This window comes from Podarcis tiliguerta (assembly GCF_965153285.1).
Source record: "Podarcis tiliguerta genome assembly, chromosome: 2".
NCBI lineage: Eukaryota > Metazoa > Chordata > Lepidosauria > Squamata > Lacertidae > Podarcis > Podarcis tiliguerta.
In genome coordinates, this window is record NC_139535.1 from 9,830,969 (window position 1) to 9,847,624 (window position 16,656).

At 47.7% G+C, this 16,656-nt stretch overlaps 1 protein-coding gene across 13 annotated transcripts; it reads right to left on the bottom strand.

Annotated features, from left to right (window-relative positions):
• Nucleotides 1–1,246: 1,246 nt before the first annotated feature.
• On the bottom strand, nucleotides 1,247–12,721 carry LOC310670225 (zinc finger protein 446-like). 13 transcript variants are annotated; one of them, XR_014507542.1, is made up of 7 exons: nucleotides 12,620–12,707; nucleotides 9,549–10,537; nucleotides 8,920–9,016; nucleotides 8,166–8,248; nucleotides 7,477–7,603; nucleotides 5,363–6,552; nucleotides 1,247–3,657 (listed from the first exon to the last, which is right to left on the bottom strand). XR_014507542.1 is itself a non-coding variant. In XM_083425153.1 (7 exons), exons 2-7 carry the CDS (start codon nucleotides 10,287–10,289, stop codon nucleotides 2,738–2,740), a joined length of 2,178 nt encoding a protein of 725 aa, XP_083281279.1. In that variant the 5' UTR covers nucleotides 10,290–10,537; nucleotides 12,620–12,721; the 3' UTR covers nucleotides 1,247–2,737. The 13 variants fall into 13 exon arrangements, 11 of the variants coding, with proteins under 11 accessions (XP_083281279.1, XP_083281273.1, XP_083281280.1 ...); XM_083425153.1 differs by having other exon boundaries at nucleotides 6,343–6,552; nucleotides 12,620–12,721; XM_083425147.1 differs by having other exon boundaries at nucleotides 6,343–6,552; nucleotides 8,103–8,248; nucleotides 8,920–9,028.
• Nucleotides 12,722–16,656: the final 3,935 nt, after the last annotated feature.

A 16,656-nucleotide genomic window follows, 5' to 3' on the forward strand; every position in this document is an offset into this window, starting at 1 on the left:
CCGCCACCTCCCGAGGGAGACCGTTCCACTGTCGAACAGCTCTTACCATCAGAAAGTTCTTCCTGATGTTTAGTTGGAATCACCTTTCTTGCAACTTGAAGCCCTTGGTTCAGATGCTAAACTCTAGAGCTGTAGAAACAAGCTTGTTCCATCATCCAAGCACCAGCCCTTGAGATGTTTGAAAATGGCTATCATATCTCCTTTCAGTCTCCTTTTCCGTGCTAAACATCCCCAGCTCCTTCAACCGCTCCTCATAAGGGTTGGTTTCCAGACCCTTGATCATCTTGGTTTCCCTCCTCTGCACACGTTCCAGCTTGCCAACATCCTTCTTAAATTTTGGTACCCAGAACTGGACATAGTACCCCAGAACAGAGTGGGACTATGAATTCTGATCTGAACACTGTACACTGGTACCTCGGGTTAAGAACTTAATTCGTTCTGGAGGTCCGTTCTTAACCTGAAACTCTTCTTAACCTGAGGTACCACTTTAGCTAATGGGGCCTCCCGCTGCCACCCCACGATTTCTGTTCTCATCCTGAAGCAAAGTTCTTAACCCGAGGTACTATTTCTGGGTTAGCGGAGTCTGAAACCTGAAGTGTCTGTAACCTGAGGTACCACTGTATCTCTGTTGATGTAGCTCAGAATAGCATTAGCTTTTTTCGCTGCTGCGTCACACTGTTGACTCATGTTAAGCTTGCGGTCTACCAAGACCCCTAGATTCTTTTCACATGTGCTACTGGCAAGCTAGATGTCTCCTTGCTTATATTTGTGCCCGGTTCAACTTAGTCAGAAAGCCCAAAAGGACAACTCTCCCTTGTTTTGGAATGTCAAGACTTCTCATCGATTAAAAAAAAAAGTATTGTCATCTTTTTAAAGATATAGCTGTTGGCTTTTTAAACACTCCACCATTTTATGCAAGAGGCACTTCCTGTCATGGCCACCCCAATACTCTTCTCTAGAAAGGAAAAAGGAACAGGGGCACCATCTATGCAGGGCCGTGGGGGCCACCTCAAAAAAATTAAATGAAGGGGCTGCCCCCCCCCAAGTTCTGTGGCGGCCGCATGCATGGCGTGAAGTGAACTGATGTACGCTTGGGAACAAACAAGTCCCCCACATTCAACTGGTCCAGCCTCCACAAAATGTAAGACAATATGCCCCTGCCTCCATTTCAGAACTGGAGTCTTATTTTTCTGTAATCACACAGTGAGCCTTTACAAAATAACAGTGCTACACTCAGAGATAATTAATTAATTAATTAATTTTTATTCATTTTCAAAACCTTAACAAACACAACAAAACGTAACTTTGGGGGGGGGGGGGTCCTCTCCGAGAAAATAGGAGGCTTGTCAAAGGAGAAATAAAGGCCACAAAAGTGCAAACCAGAACAAGTCAAAATGGTTTTAACGCAGTAAACGACTCCGTGCCTTTGAGGTGTCCTTCTCATAAGATCTTTTCGAGGCATCTATAGGATGAATAGGTGTCAAACATGCATAGGAGGATAATGGATCCGATAATTTTTGGACCACAATGTTCCCCCGCTGTTCATTTGAGTGCACAATCCCTAAACGAGTGGTTTTCAACCAGCGTGCCATGGCACCCTGGGGTGCCTTGAATGATGGTCAGGGGTGCCATGGGCAACACTGGCCTTTGTCCCTCTTTCCTTCCTTCCCTCCTCAGATGCCCTCTCATGTCTCTGCTTCCCAGGCCCCTGTGGGGCAGCGTGAGGAGGCACCTCTCCTTGGGGCTGAGCAGCTGCCCGGAGGCCTCCCAAGGAGAGGGGAGGGAGAAGGCAGAGTCTCCCCGTCAGCTGTGGGGCAGGCGGTGGACACAAGTCCCACACTGCCATTTGGGGCAGCGCAGAGCCTGCGGGTGCCCAAGCCACCATGCCACTCCCAGGAGAGTTGCGTAGCTCAGGCGCACTGCAGGTCCCGCAGTAAATGCTGCCCCCACAGTGTGGCGGCCAGTGCGCACCCCCCCCCCAGCTATGCCTCTGGAAACACTCCACAAGGGAGCAGAATTAAGCCTTCAATGGCAAACCTTCAGAGGCCATAAGGTTTCTGTTCATTTGTGACACAATATCTGGCTTTAAAAGGAAGTGCCAAACTGGTTAAAGTGAAGCCATGACCGTGGGCTGATGAAAACTGGTGATGGAGGGAAGATCCTCGACCCATGCTGTGGGGCCTACGGTGTTGGCAGAGCTCTTATGGCCTCCCTGCTGCTAGATGTTCTGCTTTCAACAGCAGCTGCAGGTATTCCTGCAGTGGGATATTACATGTTCTCAGTCCTGCTAAGCATTTTCTTCCCCTCTGGATTCTCTAATGTGCAACAAGCCAATGTGCAAATCGGTGTGTTTTAAGTAGGCACAGAAAAATAAAATGAAGTCAGGATGAAATGCCTCAATAGAGAGGGTATTCCATAAGGACTAGAACAGTGTGTTCCTAACCATGTCAGTCTTGCTGAATTCAATGGGGTTTATGTCCAGGATAAAGTGGGGTGAGGACTGCAGCCCAAATTCTGCGATTACAGCCACAACTACAGTATTCTGCTTATGCATGCTTCCTCACCCCTGCATTTTTGTGGGTAAGCTTTTAGTTTCAGCATGCATTATGTATATTGATGGGCGGGGTATAAATAACAAAATTATTGATATTATTAAATGTATATGAGTAACTGGTGCCTTGTGACTAACACATTTGAGACTTGGAGTCTAACTGAAAGTGGACATGGTTGCTCTTTACTACGGGCTTTCAGAGAGCTTTTTGAGCTCAATCCCGTTTTGAGGCCTAATGCTGGCTACTCCCAATGGGAATATGGCCACTGGTACAGGTATGGCAGAGGCCTGCACAGCGAACATGCTGCCCCGATTTGAACTCTTCCCACCCTCAGAGGACGCAGGCCTCGGGAGCGTCCTGTGAGTTCTCTGGTGTCTTTTCAACGTATCTCTCTGGGAAAAGCCCTTTCCACATTCGGCGCATTGGAACAGTTCCCCAGTATGGATGCTCTGGTGCCTAACTAAGTGCGTTCTCTGCCGGAAGCTTCTCCCACACTGAGAACATCCGTATGGTTTCTCTCCCGTATGGATTCTATAATGTCTTGCTAACTCTGCTCTGAAGGTGAAGTTTTTCCCGCACACAGAACATTCGTGGGGTTTCCTTCCTGAATTATTGTTCCGATGTCTATGTCTGAAGCGTTTCTCATCTTCGGGGCATTCGTGGGAGCTCTCTTCTGTGCGACTGTCCTGGCGTCCAACGAATTCCTCTCTCCCACATAAATTTTCACCACATGCAGACAAGGCATTTTGTTTCTCCCCCCTAAGTATTCCCTGTAGTTTCTCAAGGCAACATACTGACTGGCTGTCTCTCGCTGATGCGGGGCACTCAAAAGGGTTCTCTGACTTAGATTTTCTCCTGCAGGGCTTTCCACTGTCTGTGGCTTTGCTAACAGAGACTGCAATAACTCCTGAGAGGCACTGTGTTTCTCTCTTCACCGGCTGCTTCTCCCGTTGCCCTTTGGAATAATTTTTCTCCTCAGGAATTCCAGGTGTCACAGCCGAAATATCCCGTCGGAATTCTCCCGCTAACTCCCTGTGCATTTCTTTCGGCAAATTCTCTCCCAACCGGGACTTCTCCATCTTCGTCCAGCACCCGTTTTGTTCACCTGAAGAGAAAGAGAGAGGAATTTTGTCCAAGCTCTGGTCACCTCTTTTCTAGACTCTTGCAACCTCCTCCCTCCTGGCTTTCTCTGTCCTGCCAGAGCTCCCTTTCTAGGCAATTCTGAATCTTCTCCGCTACACTCAGCTTTTTCTCTCAACTTCTAGCCATGCATCACCACTGTCTCCACAAGTGAGGTTCTCCTCTTCACTCTAAATTAAGACATCTCTAAATTAAGATGTTAAAGCCAAGTGGGCCTATTTGGGTCTGCTTGCACTAAATCAGTTTGTTGCAGAGGAAAGTCATCTTCCACACTGTAAATGAGACTGTCCTCAACCATTCTGTCAGCCATTATCTCTCATCACGGCTTTAAAGGTAAAGTTACCCCTGACCATTAGGTCCAGTCGCGGACGACTCTGGGGTTATGCACTCATCTCGTTTTATTGGCCGAGGGAGCCGGCATACAGCTTCTGGGTCATGTGGCCAGCATGACTAAGCCACTTCTGGCGAAGCAGAGCAGCGCACAGAAATGACATTTACCTTCCCGCCAGAGTGGTACCACCTTATCTACTTGCACTTGACGTGCTTTCGAACTGCTAGGTTGGCAGGAGCTGGGATCGAGCAACGGAAGCTCACCCTGTCGCAGGGATTCGAACCGCCGACCTTCTGATTGGCAGGCCCTAGGCTCTGTGGTTTAGACCACAGCACCACCCATGTCCCCATCACGGCTTTATGAAGGGGCAAAAACATAAATTCCAGGAGTTTTGCTTTCTGAAGGAAACACGATACCTCTGGTTGCTCAGTTTCAGCGCCCTCAGAAAAAGCAATTCCTGGGGTACATTGGGGGTAAATGAGGAAAACAACAATGTATTATAGTTTGTTCTAAAGGCTGGTATCAAAAGCCTGTAATTTTAATTAAGTCCACAATGCCAGGTAGCAGACTTTTTTTTAGGATTGCAGTCTAAACCTGTCTACTTCTCCCTAATAGCTAAAGTACTTTATGGATAAATGGTTATGTTCATAGGGGCCAGCAACAGCAGTTTGACTGGCTAAATCAGCTGTGGGGAACATTTGAGCCTCCAGATGTTGCTGAACTCCAACTCCCATCATCCCTGGCTATGTTCAGCAACATCTGGAGGGTCAAATATTCCCCACACTTGGACTAACCCCCACTCCCAAGTGTTCCGTCTAATACAAAACCAGTTCCAACTAATCACAAAGAAGATATATTTGGGGCACTGAAGACCCTGATCACCTGCCCCCTTTCCATACTATCAGCCATGTCTCCATATTATGGCTTCCCTGTTGAAGTGAGAAGGGGACAACTCAGAATCAGACTCTGGGAATTGTACATCAAGAGGTCAGTGCAGGCCTCTGGGCTACCAAACTCCAGTTCCCAATGCTCCTTGAGGAAAAACAATGGCAAATAGAATGGTTTAATCCCAAGCAGTTTGACACATGAGATATTCCACTAACTATGTCCCAGTATGCAGTTTTTAAGACTGCAGCCACTACAGTGGTACCTCGGGTTAAGAACTTAATTCGTTCTGGAGGTCCGTTCTTAACCTGAAACTGTTCTTAACCTGAAGCACCACTTTAGCTAATGGGGCATCCCGCTGCTGCACGATTTCTGTTCTTATCCTGAAGCAAAGTTCTTAACCCGAGGTACTATTTCTGGGTTAGCATAGTCTGTAACCTGAAGCATCTGTAACCTGAAGCATCTGTAACCTGAAGCATCTGTAACCTGAGGTACCACTGTATTGACAAGATAAAAAATGGTTTCTGGAACTTCCTTCACTAGAGGAGCATGCCGCTGAGGAGCTGTGGGCACAAATAGTTCATAGTGGCCACCCACTTGCTATCGAGAGTATAGAGAAAGTGGAATCTGTGGTGATAGGATCTGATGGCAGACAATATTAAAGGTGCTCTGGTGCTTAACCAATCTTTCCTGGCTTTTCCTTGTGGCATTTGTAAGGTCTCTTGTGAGTGCTCTGATGAACTTGAAACAGTTACTCTCTGCTATGGGTCCTCTGATGGCCCATCAGGTGCTGTCGCCGCCTGAAGCTCTTATCGCACTTGGGACATTTGTACGGTCTCTCTCCGGTATGGATCCTCTGATGAATCTTCAAGTCCCCCCTCTGACCGAAACATTTCCTGCAGTGAGAACATTTGTACGGTTTCTCTCTAGTGTGGACCCTCCGGTGTCTGCAGAGGTTTTCTCCCCGGCTGAAGCTTTTCCCGCACTCAAGGCACCTGTAGGGTTTCTCTCCAGTATGAATCCTCTGGTGCCTTGTTAAACCTGCTCTGGAAGTGAAGCTTTTCCTACACGTGGAACATTCATGCTTCTTCCTTCCTGAAGGAACGTCCTGATGATTCTGCAGCCTGCATCTGAAACTTTGGCCACCCTCAAGACTTTCCTTGGGTTCCTCTTCTGTGCAAATATTCTGGTGGCCGACAAAAGAGTTTCTTCCACACTCGGCAGGTGCATGTTGTTCCCCTCCTGTAAGCATCCCCTGAGGTTTACAGAAGCAACGCTTTGTCTGGCTTTCTTTGCCCCAAGGAGGACGTTCGCTGGGGTCCTCCCCAGGGTGACTCACAACAAGCCCTGACTTGTCATTGTGTTTCCTCCCGTACCCAGAAAATGGAAGCTTCTCCCCCTCTATGGGCCCTGAGGAGGTCAGGATAACAACACCTGGAATAACTTCTGTGCGCTCGCTGCGTTCTCCCTCTCTCTCCACTGGCTTCTTCTGTCGCCCTTTCCCCTCACATGGCTGCTCGTGAGTTTCAGACGTCAGAGGAAAATCCCACTGAGGTACTTCTGCGCATGCCCTGTGTATGTCCTCTGGCAAAGTCTCTCCTCGCTGAGACGTCTCCCTCTTGATCCAGCATCTCTTTTGTTCACCTGAAGAGACAGAGAGAGGGGTTTTGTCCATGCTCTGGTCTTTTCTAGAAGCCTGCAACCTCCTTCCTCTCCTCACCGTTTGCCCTTCCGCATCATCGAAATATATCTGCTAAGCTCAAGCTTTATTTCTCTCTCTCTCCCTCCCTACCTCCAGCCAGATATCAACCCCTCTCCTTACATCCCAGGCTGTGCGGATTGTTCGCTTAACCCAGGTTGGTTTGTGGCCAGTGTGGTGTGGTGGTTAAGAGCGGTAGACTTGTAATCTGGTGAAACGGGTTCATGTCTCCGCTCCTCCACATGCAGCTGCTGGGTGACCTTGGGCCAGTCACACTTCTTTGAAGTCTCTCAGCCCCACTCACCTCACAGAGTGTTTGTTGTGGGGGAGGAAGGGAAAGGAGAATGTTAGCCGCTTGGAGACTCGTTTGGGTAGTGATAAAGCGGGATATCAAATCCAAATCCAAACTCTTCTAAATAAAGGGAATAAATACGGCTATTTTGTTCTATTTGTACAGAAACTGCTTCGGCTAATCCTGCACAGAAGGAATTTGGGGCACTGAGTGCTATCAGGCATGTCTCACACGATGGCTCCTGTTTTGAAGGGGCAAAAGGGACATCTAACACTCAAGTCCCGGGAATTGTACTATCTGAAGCAAACCAAGGCCTCTGGTTTCCCAAGAGTTTTCAACACCCTCAGAAAAAGCAATTCTCAGTCATCCAGCCTCTGCTAAGAAAAACCTCCAAGGAAGGAGAGTCCACTACCTACTGAGGGAGACTGTTCCACTGTGAAACAGCTCTGACTGTTATTCCTAATGTTTTTGTATTTATGCCTTGTACTGCAGTACACAGAATTGGGGAAAAGGCTCGTTCTTCCTCTTTCGAATTCCAAAAACGGCAAGTTGTTTACTGGACTTGAACAAACCTTACCAAAAGACAGGACATTTCCATTGTCCTCTGGCAGGACTTGCCAGAACATAGTCTGTTGGCCTGGCTGTGTTGGAGTCCTTTCATACATGTGCAAAGACACGCCTGTCTCCTTGGAATTTGGCAGTCCCTGGAAACATAAAACACCCCAACACCGCCATCAGATGCTGTTGCATAAGAAACAATGCAAATGCACAGAATTATGCTAATGTCCTTTCCCCCCACAAACAAACAAACCCCAGACCCGTTAAATAAGAGTTTCAGCTCTCAATTCAGTTGTAAAAATACAAAATTAAATACTGAGGAAAAGCTACACTCTGCAATGTGACTTAGAACACAGAAAAGGATGATGAATACATACTGGGAACATAAATAGCCATGGAGAACAAACACCATCCGCAGGTGGACAAGGCAAGGAAATGTCAAAAACTGGGAGTTTATTCTTTGCTTCTTAAAACGAAACCAGCATGCTATAAACAACTTACAACAGACAGGTTACTCTTTTTGTGTGTGAACAGTTTGCTCAGTTGCTGCTGCTTCTTTAACTGGGCTCTAAAATTAGCCCTACTATGGCGGAAATAATCTGAGGCAGAACAATAGGGAAACTGGGGTAAAAGCGAGACTTTTACCTCCTCTACTTGCACACTGAGACCCCGGCCCCGGGAAGCATTGCTGTGGTCTCCAAAGCTCACCTCGCTCAGGACAACTTCAGCCATCTCCCGTCCTTCAGGAGGAAGCAACAAACCGGAATTACTTGAGCTTTTGATGTTGCCACCTGCAAAGGATGGAAAGGACAATTTCAGAAGGGAAACCTGGCCACCCCTTCCCTTGGAGGTTTCTAGGCAGAGGTTGGATGGTCACCTGTTATGGATGTTTTAGCTGAGATTTCTGCATTGCAGGGGGTTGGACTAGATGACCCCTGAGTCCCTTCCAACTGTACAAGTCTATAACTGGATGCCAGCAATTCACATCATGCCTAACTAGATCATCCTACAGAGGATCTGTCCTCAAAATTCTAGTACTAGATCAAGTCACAATCAAAGGAAAATTGACTAGAAAATCTGGAAAACCTGGGCCAGACTTGAATATGCAGTTATTTGGTACTTTGTGGTTGCTTCGCCTCAACATACAACAAATTATTTTGGCAAGAGGCTAGTTTTGGTACCTCTGAAGCGACCTTGCGCTGTTGTGTAGAATAGGGATATTCAACAGGTGCAGTGTTTCATCATCTCCTCCCTGCGTGACAAATCTCACCTGCCAAAATCTCATCACCAGACAGCTTAAAGGCACAAGAGACTTCCGTTACACCTAGTTGTCCAAATTATACCACTCATACAAAAGGTGCAAAACTCTTAGGTCTCCATCTCTTCCTTGGAGTAAGCCCCAACTTACTTCTGAGCAGACACGGTTAGGACTGCGATGTTAGTCGCTCTTGTGAATCCTTACCTAGCAAACTGATCTCCCCATCTCTGTCTTTGTAGATCCGTCCTTGAGCAACTTCCGATGGCACCTCCTCTGCATCCACGGAATCCACGCACGCATCCTGCAACGGTTCCTGAATCAGTGAGGGTGGTCATACTCGGAACAGAGCGAAACAACTACAAAGAGCAAGTGGTAGGCAAGGAATGATCAATTTACTTTAATAGTGGCTGAATGTAGAAAGACTGGGCCATTATAAAGAGATTTAGTGGTTCTTAATTGATCGATGATGCGGTAGTGTTGTATTGTATTATTTATGCAAATTGATTTTCTCTGGAGTTAAAGATCTGACTAGGAAAACCTTGTTATGTTGAGCTCTCATTTTATACAAATTGTAAACGGTATCTGTTTGATAATGTGTGGTTTGCTATGCCTAATAAAGGTGGTTATTATTATTATTATTATTATTAATTACAAAACAAAAATGCTGTTCTTTTTTTCTCTGCCTGTCTTGGCAAAACCCCACAGGAATGTTCCCCAAATTTCTTGGTTGGAGTCATGAAAAGTTAAGGCTCTCTTTCAGAGGGGATACATGTAAACACTTAGCACATGCCTAAGACACATTCCATGTCCAGTTAAATGCATTATTCCCCCACCTGCCACTCTGCAGCCTCGGCCAAGTCTTGCTGGTTGGCCATCAGGAACTCCTCCGCCAGGGCCACCGCCTGCGAACACGTCTCCGGTCCTCCTGCTCGGATCCAGCTCTGCAGCTCTGGCGGGAGGCTGGCCAGGAACTGCTCCAGGACCAGCAGCTCCAGGATCTGCTCCTTGCTGCGTCTCTCTGGCTTCAGCCACCGGTGGCAGAGATCCTGCAGTTGCAGGTGGATCCTCCGGGGGTCTTCCACCTGCTGGCAGCAGAACTGCCGGAAGTGTTGGCGCTCGGCCTCCGTCCTTAGGGCAACCCCTCGCAAGATGGCCGCCTTCACCTTCCCATAATCCTCTCTGTCTCCAGCTTCCAGGCTCCGGAAGGCCTCGTCTGCTTCCCCGCTCAGCGCAGGCAGGAGCCGGGCCGCCCACTCTCCTCTGGGCCAGCGGCAGGCTTTGGCCACTTGCTCAAATGAGGCCAGGAAGGCCTGGGCGTCTTCCCAGGGGGCAGACTCAGGTGTCTCTGGGGGGCTTCCCCCTTCTGGGTGAAGGGGCTGCAGCGTCTTCAGGAACTGCTGCCACTGGGCTTCCCAGCGCTCTTGCCTCCCCTTGCCGGGTCCCCCTTTGCCGTCTTCAGACGCTCCACATCTTGACTGCTTGGTCGTATATTCAGAATAAACTGCTCTGATAGGCTTTGTTGCTCCTTCTGACCCCCCTTTAGGTTCCGTGCCTGCATATTTTTGCTCTATCATCTTCTTTCCAACTCTTGAGCTAAAAAGCTAGCGATTTTGGCTGGTTGGTTCCGGGGGGAAGGGAGATCCTTACCAGTTCTTGATATTGATGGAAACAGAGAGATGGTTAGTCCAAGGAGATCTCAGAGAGGAAGGTTCAGGTCTGATGAAATTTGCTTGGTGGCAAAAGAGCTGCAATTGGCCGAGGACCCCAGTAGTCTGAAGACCCTGGGGGTCTTCCTCAGTTGAAAGGGGCGTTTCTACCTGAGCTAAAGAAACACACAAACACACACACACAATGGAGTCAATGAAAACCAAAGCCAAAAAGTGGTTAGCAATCAGGGTGGTGGGGCACATATCAATAGAAAATCATAGACCAATGGTCAGAGATCATAGAATCATAGAGTTGGAAGAGACCACAAGGGCCATCGAGTCCAACCCCCTGCCAAGCAGGAGGGATGATGGGAACTGTGGTCCAAAAACAGCGGGAGGCCCAATTTTGGGAAACGCTGCCTTAAGGGAAGTGGTTGGCCACTGTGAGAACAGGATGCTGGATTGCACGGGTTGCTGGCCTGATCCTGCAAGCTCTTCTTAAATTCTTCTTTAATGGGAGTATTAACAGCCAGTGTGGCTAACACACTAGATCTATGAGGAAGGTTATGCCCACTTTTCAGACCAAAATGAAGACTAGCAGCTTAAGCAGGCTTTTAATGTATTTGGAGGATTTCATCGACATATTGCAATTTGAGGCGGCTGAGGAACAACCCTGCTATGTAATGCAGCAATATTATTCCCACATCTGGTTGGGTTTCCCTAGCCACCCTGGGCAGCTCACAGCAAATATCAGAACATAAAACATCAAACATTAAAAACGTTCCAATACATGGCTGCCTTCAGATGTCTTCTAATAGTCAGATACAGTGGTACCTTGGTTGTTCAACGGAATCCGTGCCGGAAGTCCATTCGACTTCTGAAAATGTTCGACAACCAAGGTGCAGTTTCCGATTGGCTGCAGGAGCTTCCTGCACTCAGTCAGAAGCCGAGTTGGACATTTGGGTTCCAAAAAATGTTCACAAACCGGAACGCTCACTTCCGGGTTTGCAGCATTCGGAAGCCAAAACATTCGAGCCACAAGGCGTTTGAGATCCAAGGTACGACTGTAGTAGTTTATTTCTTTAACATCTGATGGAAGGGCATTCCACAGGGAGGGCGCCACTACTGAGAAGGCCCTCTGTCCGGTTCCCTATAACTTCGATTCTCATAGTGAGGGAACCGCCAGAAGACCCTCGGAGGAGGACCTCAGTGTCCGGGCTGAACAATGGGGGTAGAGATGCTCCTTTAGGTATACAGGGCCAAAGCCATTTAGGTCAGCACCAACACTTCGAATTGTGTTTAGAAACGTACTGGGAACCAATGCAGGCCTTTCAGGACCAGTGTTATATGGTCCCAGCGGCCACCCCCAGTCACCAGTCTAGCTGTCGCATTCTGGATTAGTTGTAGTTTCCGGGTCACCTTCAAAGGTAGACCCACATAGAGCGCATTGCATTTTGAGAGGAGCAGCAGCAGCAGCAGAGAGCGATTTGCAGGAACATTATAATAAAAACCTGGCGTTAATATCCCACCACTGCATATGGGGGGGGGAGGGCTAATCTGAATAACAGCAGCTTTAAATTATAGGCTTCTCCCATAATCTCGGGTCAAGGGCAGGCTGAGAGTAACTGACAACAACATGGGGGACCTGTGTTCAAATCCCTCCACTCGGCCAGGAAGCCCACCAATCACTGCCTGCGCTCAACCTAATCTGTGTTTTTATATCGTAAACCGCCCTGTGATCCTCGGATGAAGGGAGGCATACTAATAATACTAATAATGACCTACCTCTTGGGGTTGTTGTTGTTGTGGGGGCCAAACGAGGAGGTGGGTGGGGGACCTGTGCGCCACCTTGAGCTTCTGGGAGAGAAGAGGTGAGGCGGGACTGCAGCAAAAAAACCCCTGCGACCTATTTGTTGTTATTGCTTCCCATACTACATAGGCGGAGAACTGAGGCGGGGCGACTTAAAGGGGGGGGGCAGCCGGCGGCCACGTGGCACGTGGGGCTTCTGCGATTAACCGCGGGGATTCCCACGCGCACCTTTGCACAGTCCCGGAAGCGGCAAGAAGACACGTGTTTGTGTGTGTGCGTGCGCGCGTGCGTGTGTATGTGAGACAGAGAGAGAGCGCGCGCGTCTGTTGCAACTCACTTCTCCAATCGATCCGCTTTGCTGCTGCTGTTGCGCCTATGACGCTTCCCCAGACCCCAAAATCGTCCTTCCCCGCTGCCAGCCCCTCTTTTCCTCCACCCCCACCCCTACCTAAAATGCTCCCTCCGCCTCTTCTTCCTCCTCCTCGGTGTTTTAATGGCGGAGCTGCGGAGGCAGAAAGACGCTCCTCCGACCGCCCCCTGTTGAGGGACTGGGTGGCTACAGGAGAAATATTTCTTAAAAAACGAAAAAACAGACGGATGTCCCTATGCATATTTGCTTGTTCCCTGCATCTGAATATGCACATTTGCTTATTCGTTGCAATGCTGCGTTTTATACTGTAAAGCGCCCTGTTCTCCTCGGGTGAAGGGCGGCGTTAGGGATTTAATAAACAACAAGAATAATAATTTCCCAGCTTTTTCAGGAGCTCAAGGTGGCGCTCGTGGTTTTCTTACCCCGGCTTCGTTTAATCCCCAACAACAACCCTGTGAGGCAGGTTAGACACACAGTGAGTGGTTGGCCCAATGCCACCCAATGAGCTTCATGGTCGAGTTGGGATTTGAACCCTGGTCTCCCAGGTCTGACCACTGTACCACCTTGGACTAGGAGGCAAGTACTGTTGAATCCAGGGTTGTAGTGACTGAACCTGAGCAGGATCTGGCAGTCCAGGAGTAAAGACACATTAACCTTTAGAGGACCTAAGCCCTGAAAATATTGATATGGGGGGGTTGGACTAGATGCCCCTTGGGGATCCCTAATATGATAGAATGTCCCCCCCCTCCCCAGTTTAGGTGGGGATTCATTCATTCATTCATAATTTTATTTGTATGCCGCCTTTCCATCGTTAAAACTATGCTCAAGGCGGCTTGCAATACGAAAAAAGCGTACGTAATTACAAAGGTAACAGAAAAAGTCATAACAATTTCCACAAAAATCCAAAAATATGTCAAACATAAAGGTACAAAAAAAATTATTAATAGAATATTATCAACAGAAACAACTCATTTCCCAACGAAACCTCAGAAAGTAATAAAAAGAGAACAGGACCGAATGGTCACAACACCAGACCCCATAAACACAGCAACATGTCGGGCCTACAACTTCGCAAAGTCTGAGGCTATGTGCTTCAACAGGCCCCCTCACACCCAATATCATAATGCAAACTTCACAGAAATGTAAATCAGGCAAAGTTCAGAACTCTGTAGACAAGCCTATTACTCAGATTTTAAAGCTAATTGTTTTCCTGGGCTTGCCAGAGCATCTTATTGAAATGCTGATTAGACAGGTACTGAATCAATTGACTAAGGATGGGTCCCATTCCTACCAAAGATGTTTATGTATTAGCAGGGCTTGAGACATTTGCAAATGTAAAGACTGCTGGCTGTGAAGGATTGATTTTAGCAAGAACTTCCTTCTGAATGTTTGGAAGGGGCTCTTCAACTGGAGGCTAAAGTTGGTCTTGCTTTTGCTCTGTGAACTGTCGCTTGTGGTTTTGCGGGTCGGTGGCCGGCTGTGAAATTGCCTGTTTCTGTGTCACCATTTCCTCATGAAAATCAATACAATACATTTTTTTAAAAAGGAAAGCTTGGGGTGAACAAAAGGCTAACGGGGAGACGTAAAGGAACTGGCAGTGTTACAGGTTCCACGTAATACTTGTTCGGCATTTGTAAAAAATCAATCTTTTAGAGCGGCAGAAACTCCCTGCCTGTTGTTGACATCATCCAGGTGCCTTCACTGTACTTTTCGGCTCCTGCTAAAGACATTTAGGCCTTAAATGGCTCAGGACCACAATACCTCAAGGACCGCCCTTTTCCATATGAACCTAGCTGGAGCCTGCAATCATCATCTGAGGCCCTCCTTCATGTGCCTCCTCCATGTGAGGCCTGGAATGTGGCAATACAAGAACGGGTCTTTTCTGCGGTGGCTCCCCGTTTGTGAAATGTTCTCCCCAGGGAGGTTCAGCTGGCACCTTCATTATACACCTTTAGATGCCAGGTAAAAACATTCTTCTTTAACCAGGCCTTTGGCTGATTGACATTCAATGCCCTTTTAAAATGGGAAGACGGGATGGGGGTTAATTGGGTAGTTTTTGTTTTGTATTTTGTTATTTTATATTGTGATTTTATGTTGTAACCGTCCTGAGACCTGTGGGTATAGGGCGGTATACAAGTTTAATAAAAGCCTGCAAGCTTTTATATTGTTGTGTGTGTGCGCGCGCTAGGCTCTTTGCCTGAGTCCTTTTCTAATTCAGCAAGGATTCAATTGATTGAAAAGTCCTCCAGCTTCTTGGTGAGATAATGGCATAGCTGTCAACTTTCAGATTTGAAAATAAGGGATCAGCAGCCTCGAAAATAAGGGATCAGCAGCCTCACCTGTCCCAGGGACAGTCTACGGGATATCTAACAATCCGGGATAGCAGCAGGAAACAGCACTGGAATAAGGGAATTTCCTGCAAAAAAAGGGAAGGTTGACAGCTATGGATAATGGCCCCCTAAGTATGGGACATTAAGGTAACAACAACACCTTTATTGTCAATGTACAACCTGTGTACAATGAAATTAATGAAGTGGCTTTGTGCAAATGGGTGTGTCCATCAGTTTGTAAGGTAAAGGTAAAGGACCCCTGACCATTAGGTCCAGTCGCAGACGACTCTGGGGTTGCGCGTTCATCTCGCTCTATAGGCTGAGGGAGCCGGCGTTTGTCCGCAGACAGCTTCCGGGTCATGTGGCCAGCATGACTAAGCCACTTCTGGTGAACCAGAGCAGCGCACGGAAACACTGTTTACCTTCCTGCCAGAGCGGTACCTATTTATCTACTTGCACTCTGACGTGCTTTTGAACTGCTAGGTAGTTAGGACAAAATCCAGGGCTGAGTCCTGTGTATCTGTGTGTGTGTGAGAGAGAGAGGGAGAGTGCACTAGAAGCAGGCTGAAAGTAGAAGGGGGAGAGAGGGCCATGCCTGACTTCTGCTGGAATCCAAGGCTATGGGGGAGGCAAGACTTTCTTGAGAGTGTTAATGCTGTGAGCCCCTCCATCATGGGCTCAGGTTGTCTATATGTGTAAATAAACCATCTATCCTAACGACATCAGTCTCTGCTGTGTCTTATCCAGACGTTTGAGGCTAGAAAGGCCACTGTACAAAATTTACATTAATTGCTCCACCCACTTTTACCTCTGGCCCCGCCCACCACACCATCTCCTTAGGTCTTTTTCTTTAGAACGGGTGCATAATTTTCACTTCAATTATGTATTAAATTATTTTCACATGTATGACTTCTTTTAGCTAGGCCCCGTAGGCACTCAGTACAGTGGTGCCCCGCAAGATGAATGCCTCGCAAGACGGAAAACCCGCTAGACGAAAGGGTTTTCCGTTTTGGAGGTGCTTCGCAGGACGAATTTCTCTATGGGCTTGCTTTGCAAGATGAAAATGTCTTGCGATTCCTGGGGTTTTTTTCCGCTCCCCACCCCCCTTTTTCTAAGGCACTAAGCTGCTAATAGCCTTTTAGCAGCTAATCCGCTAATCCCTTAAGCCTTTAATAGCCGCTAATAGCCGCTAAACCGCTAATAGCGCTAATCCGCTTGCTTCGCAAGACTAAAAAACCGCAAGAGGAAGAGACTCACAGAACGGATTCTTTTCGTCTTGTGAGGCACCACTGTACTTAAAGCAGTATTACACCACTTTAAGCAGTCATGGCTTCCCCCAAAGGGACCTGGGAGCTATAGTTCGTTAAGGATGCTGAGAGTTGCTAGGAAACCCCTATTGCCCTCATGAAGCTATGATTCACAAGAGCTCCTTGGGACAAGGGATTCTTAAACCAGTCTGGGAACTGTAGCACTATGAGGAGAATAGGGGCCTCCTAAAAACTCTCGGCACCCGTAACAGACTACAGTTCTGTAATCCTTTGGGTGAAGCTGTGACTGTTTAAAGTGACATGATACAGCTTTAAATGTATGGGGCAGATGGAACCTCTGTCTCTCATTGTCACTCTTCTGCATTGTTATAACTATTATAATCATTTAATGCAAGCGAGTAACCACCAGAGACGAAGGCCCCGCCTGCAGCATACATGTAAAGCACTCTAATAATAATAATTTATACCCCGCCCAACTGGCTGGGTTTCCCCTGCCGCTCTGGGCGGCTCCCAACAG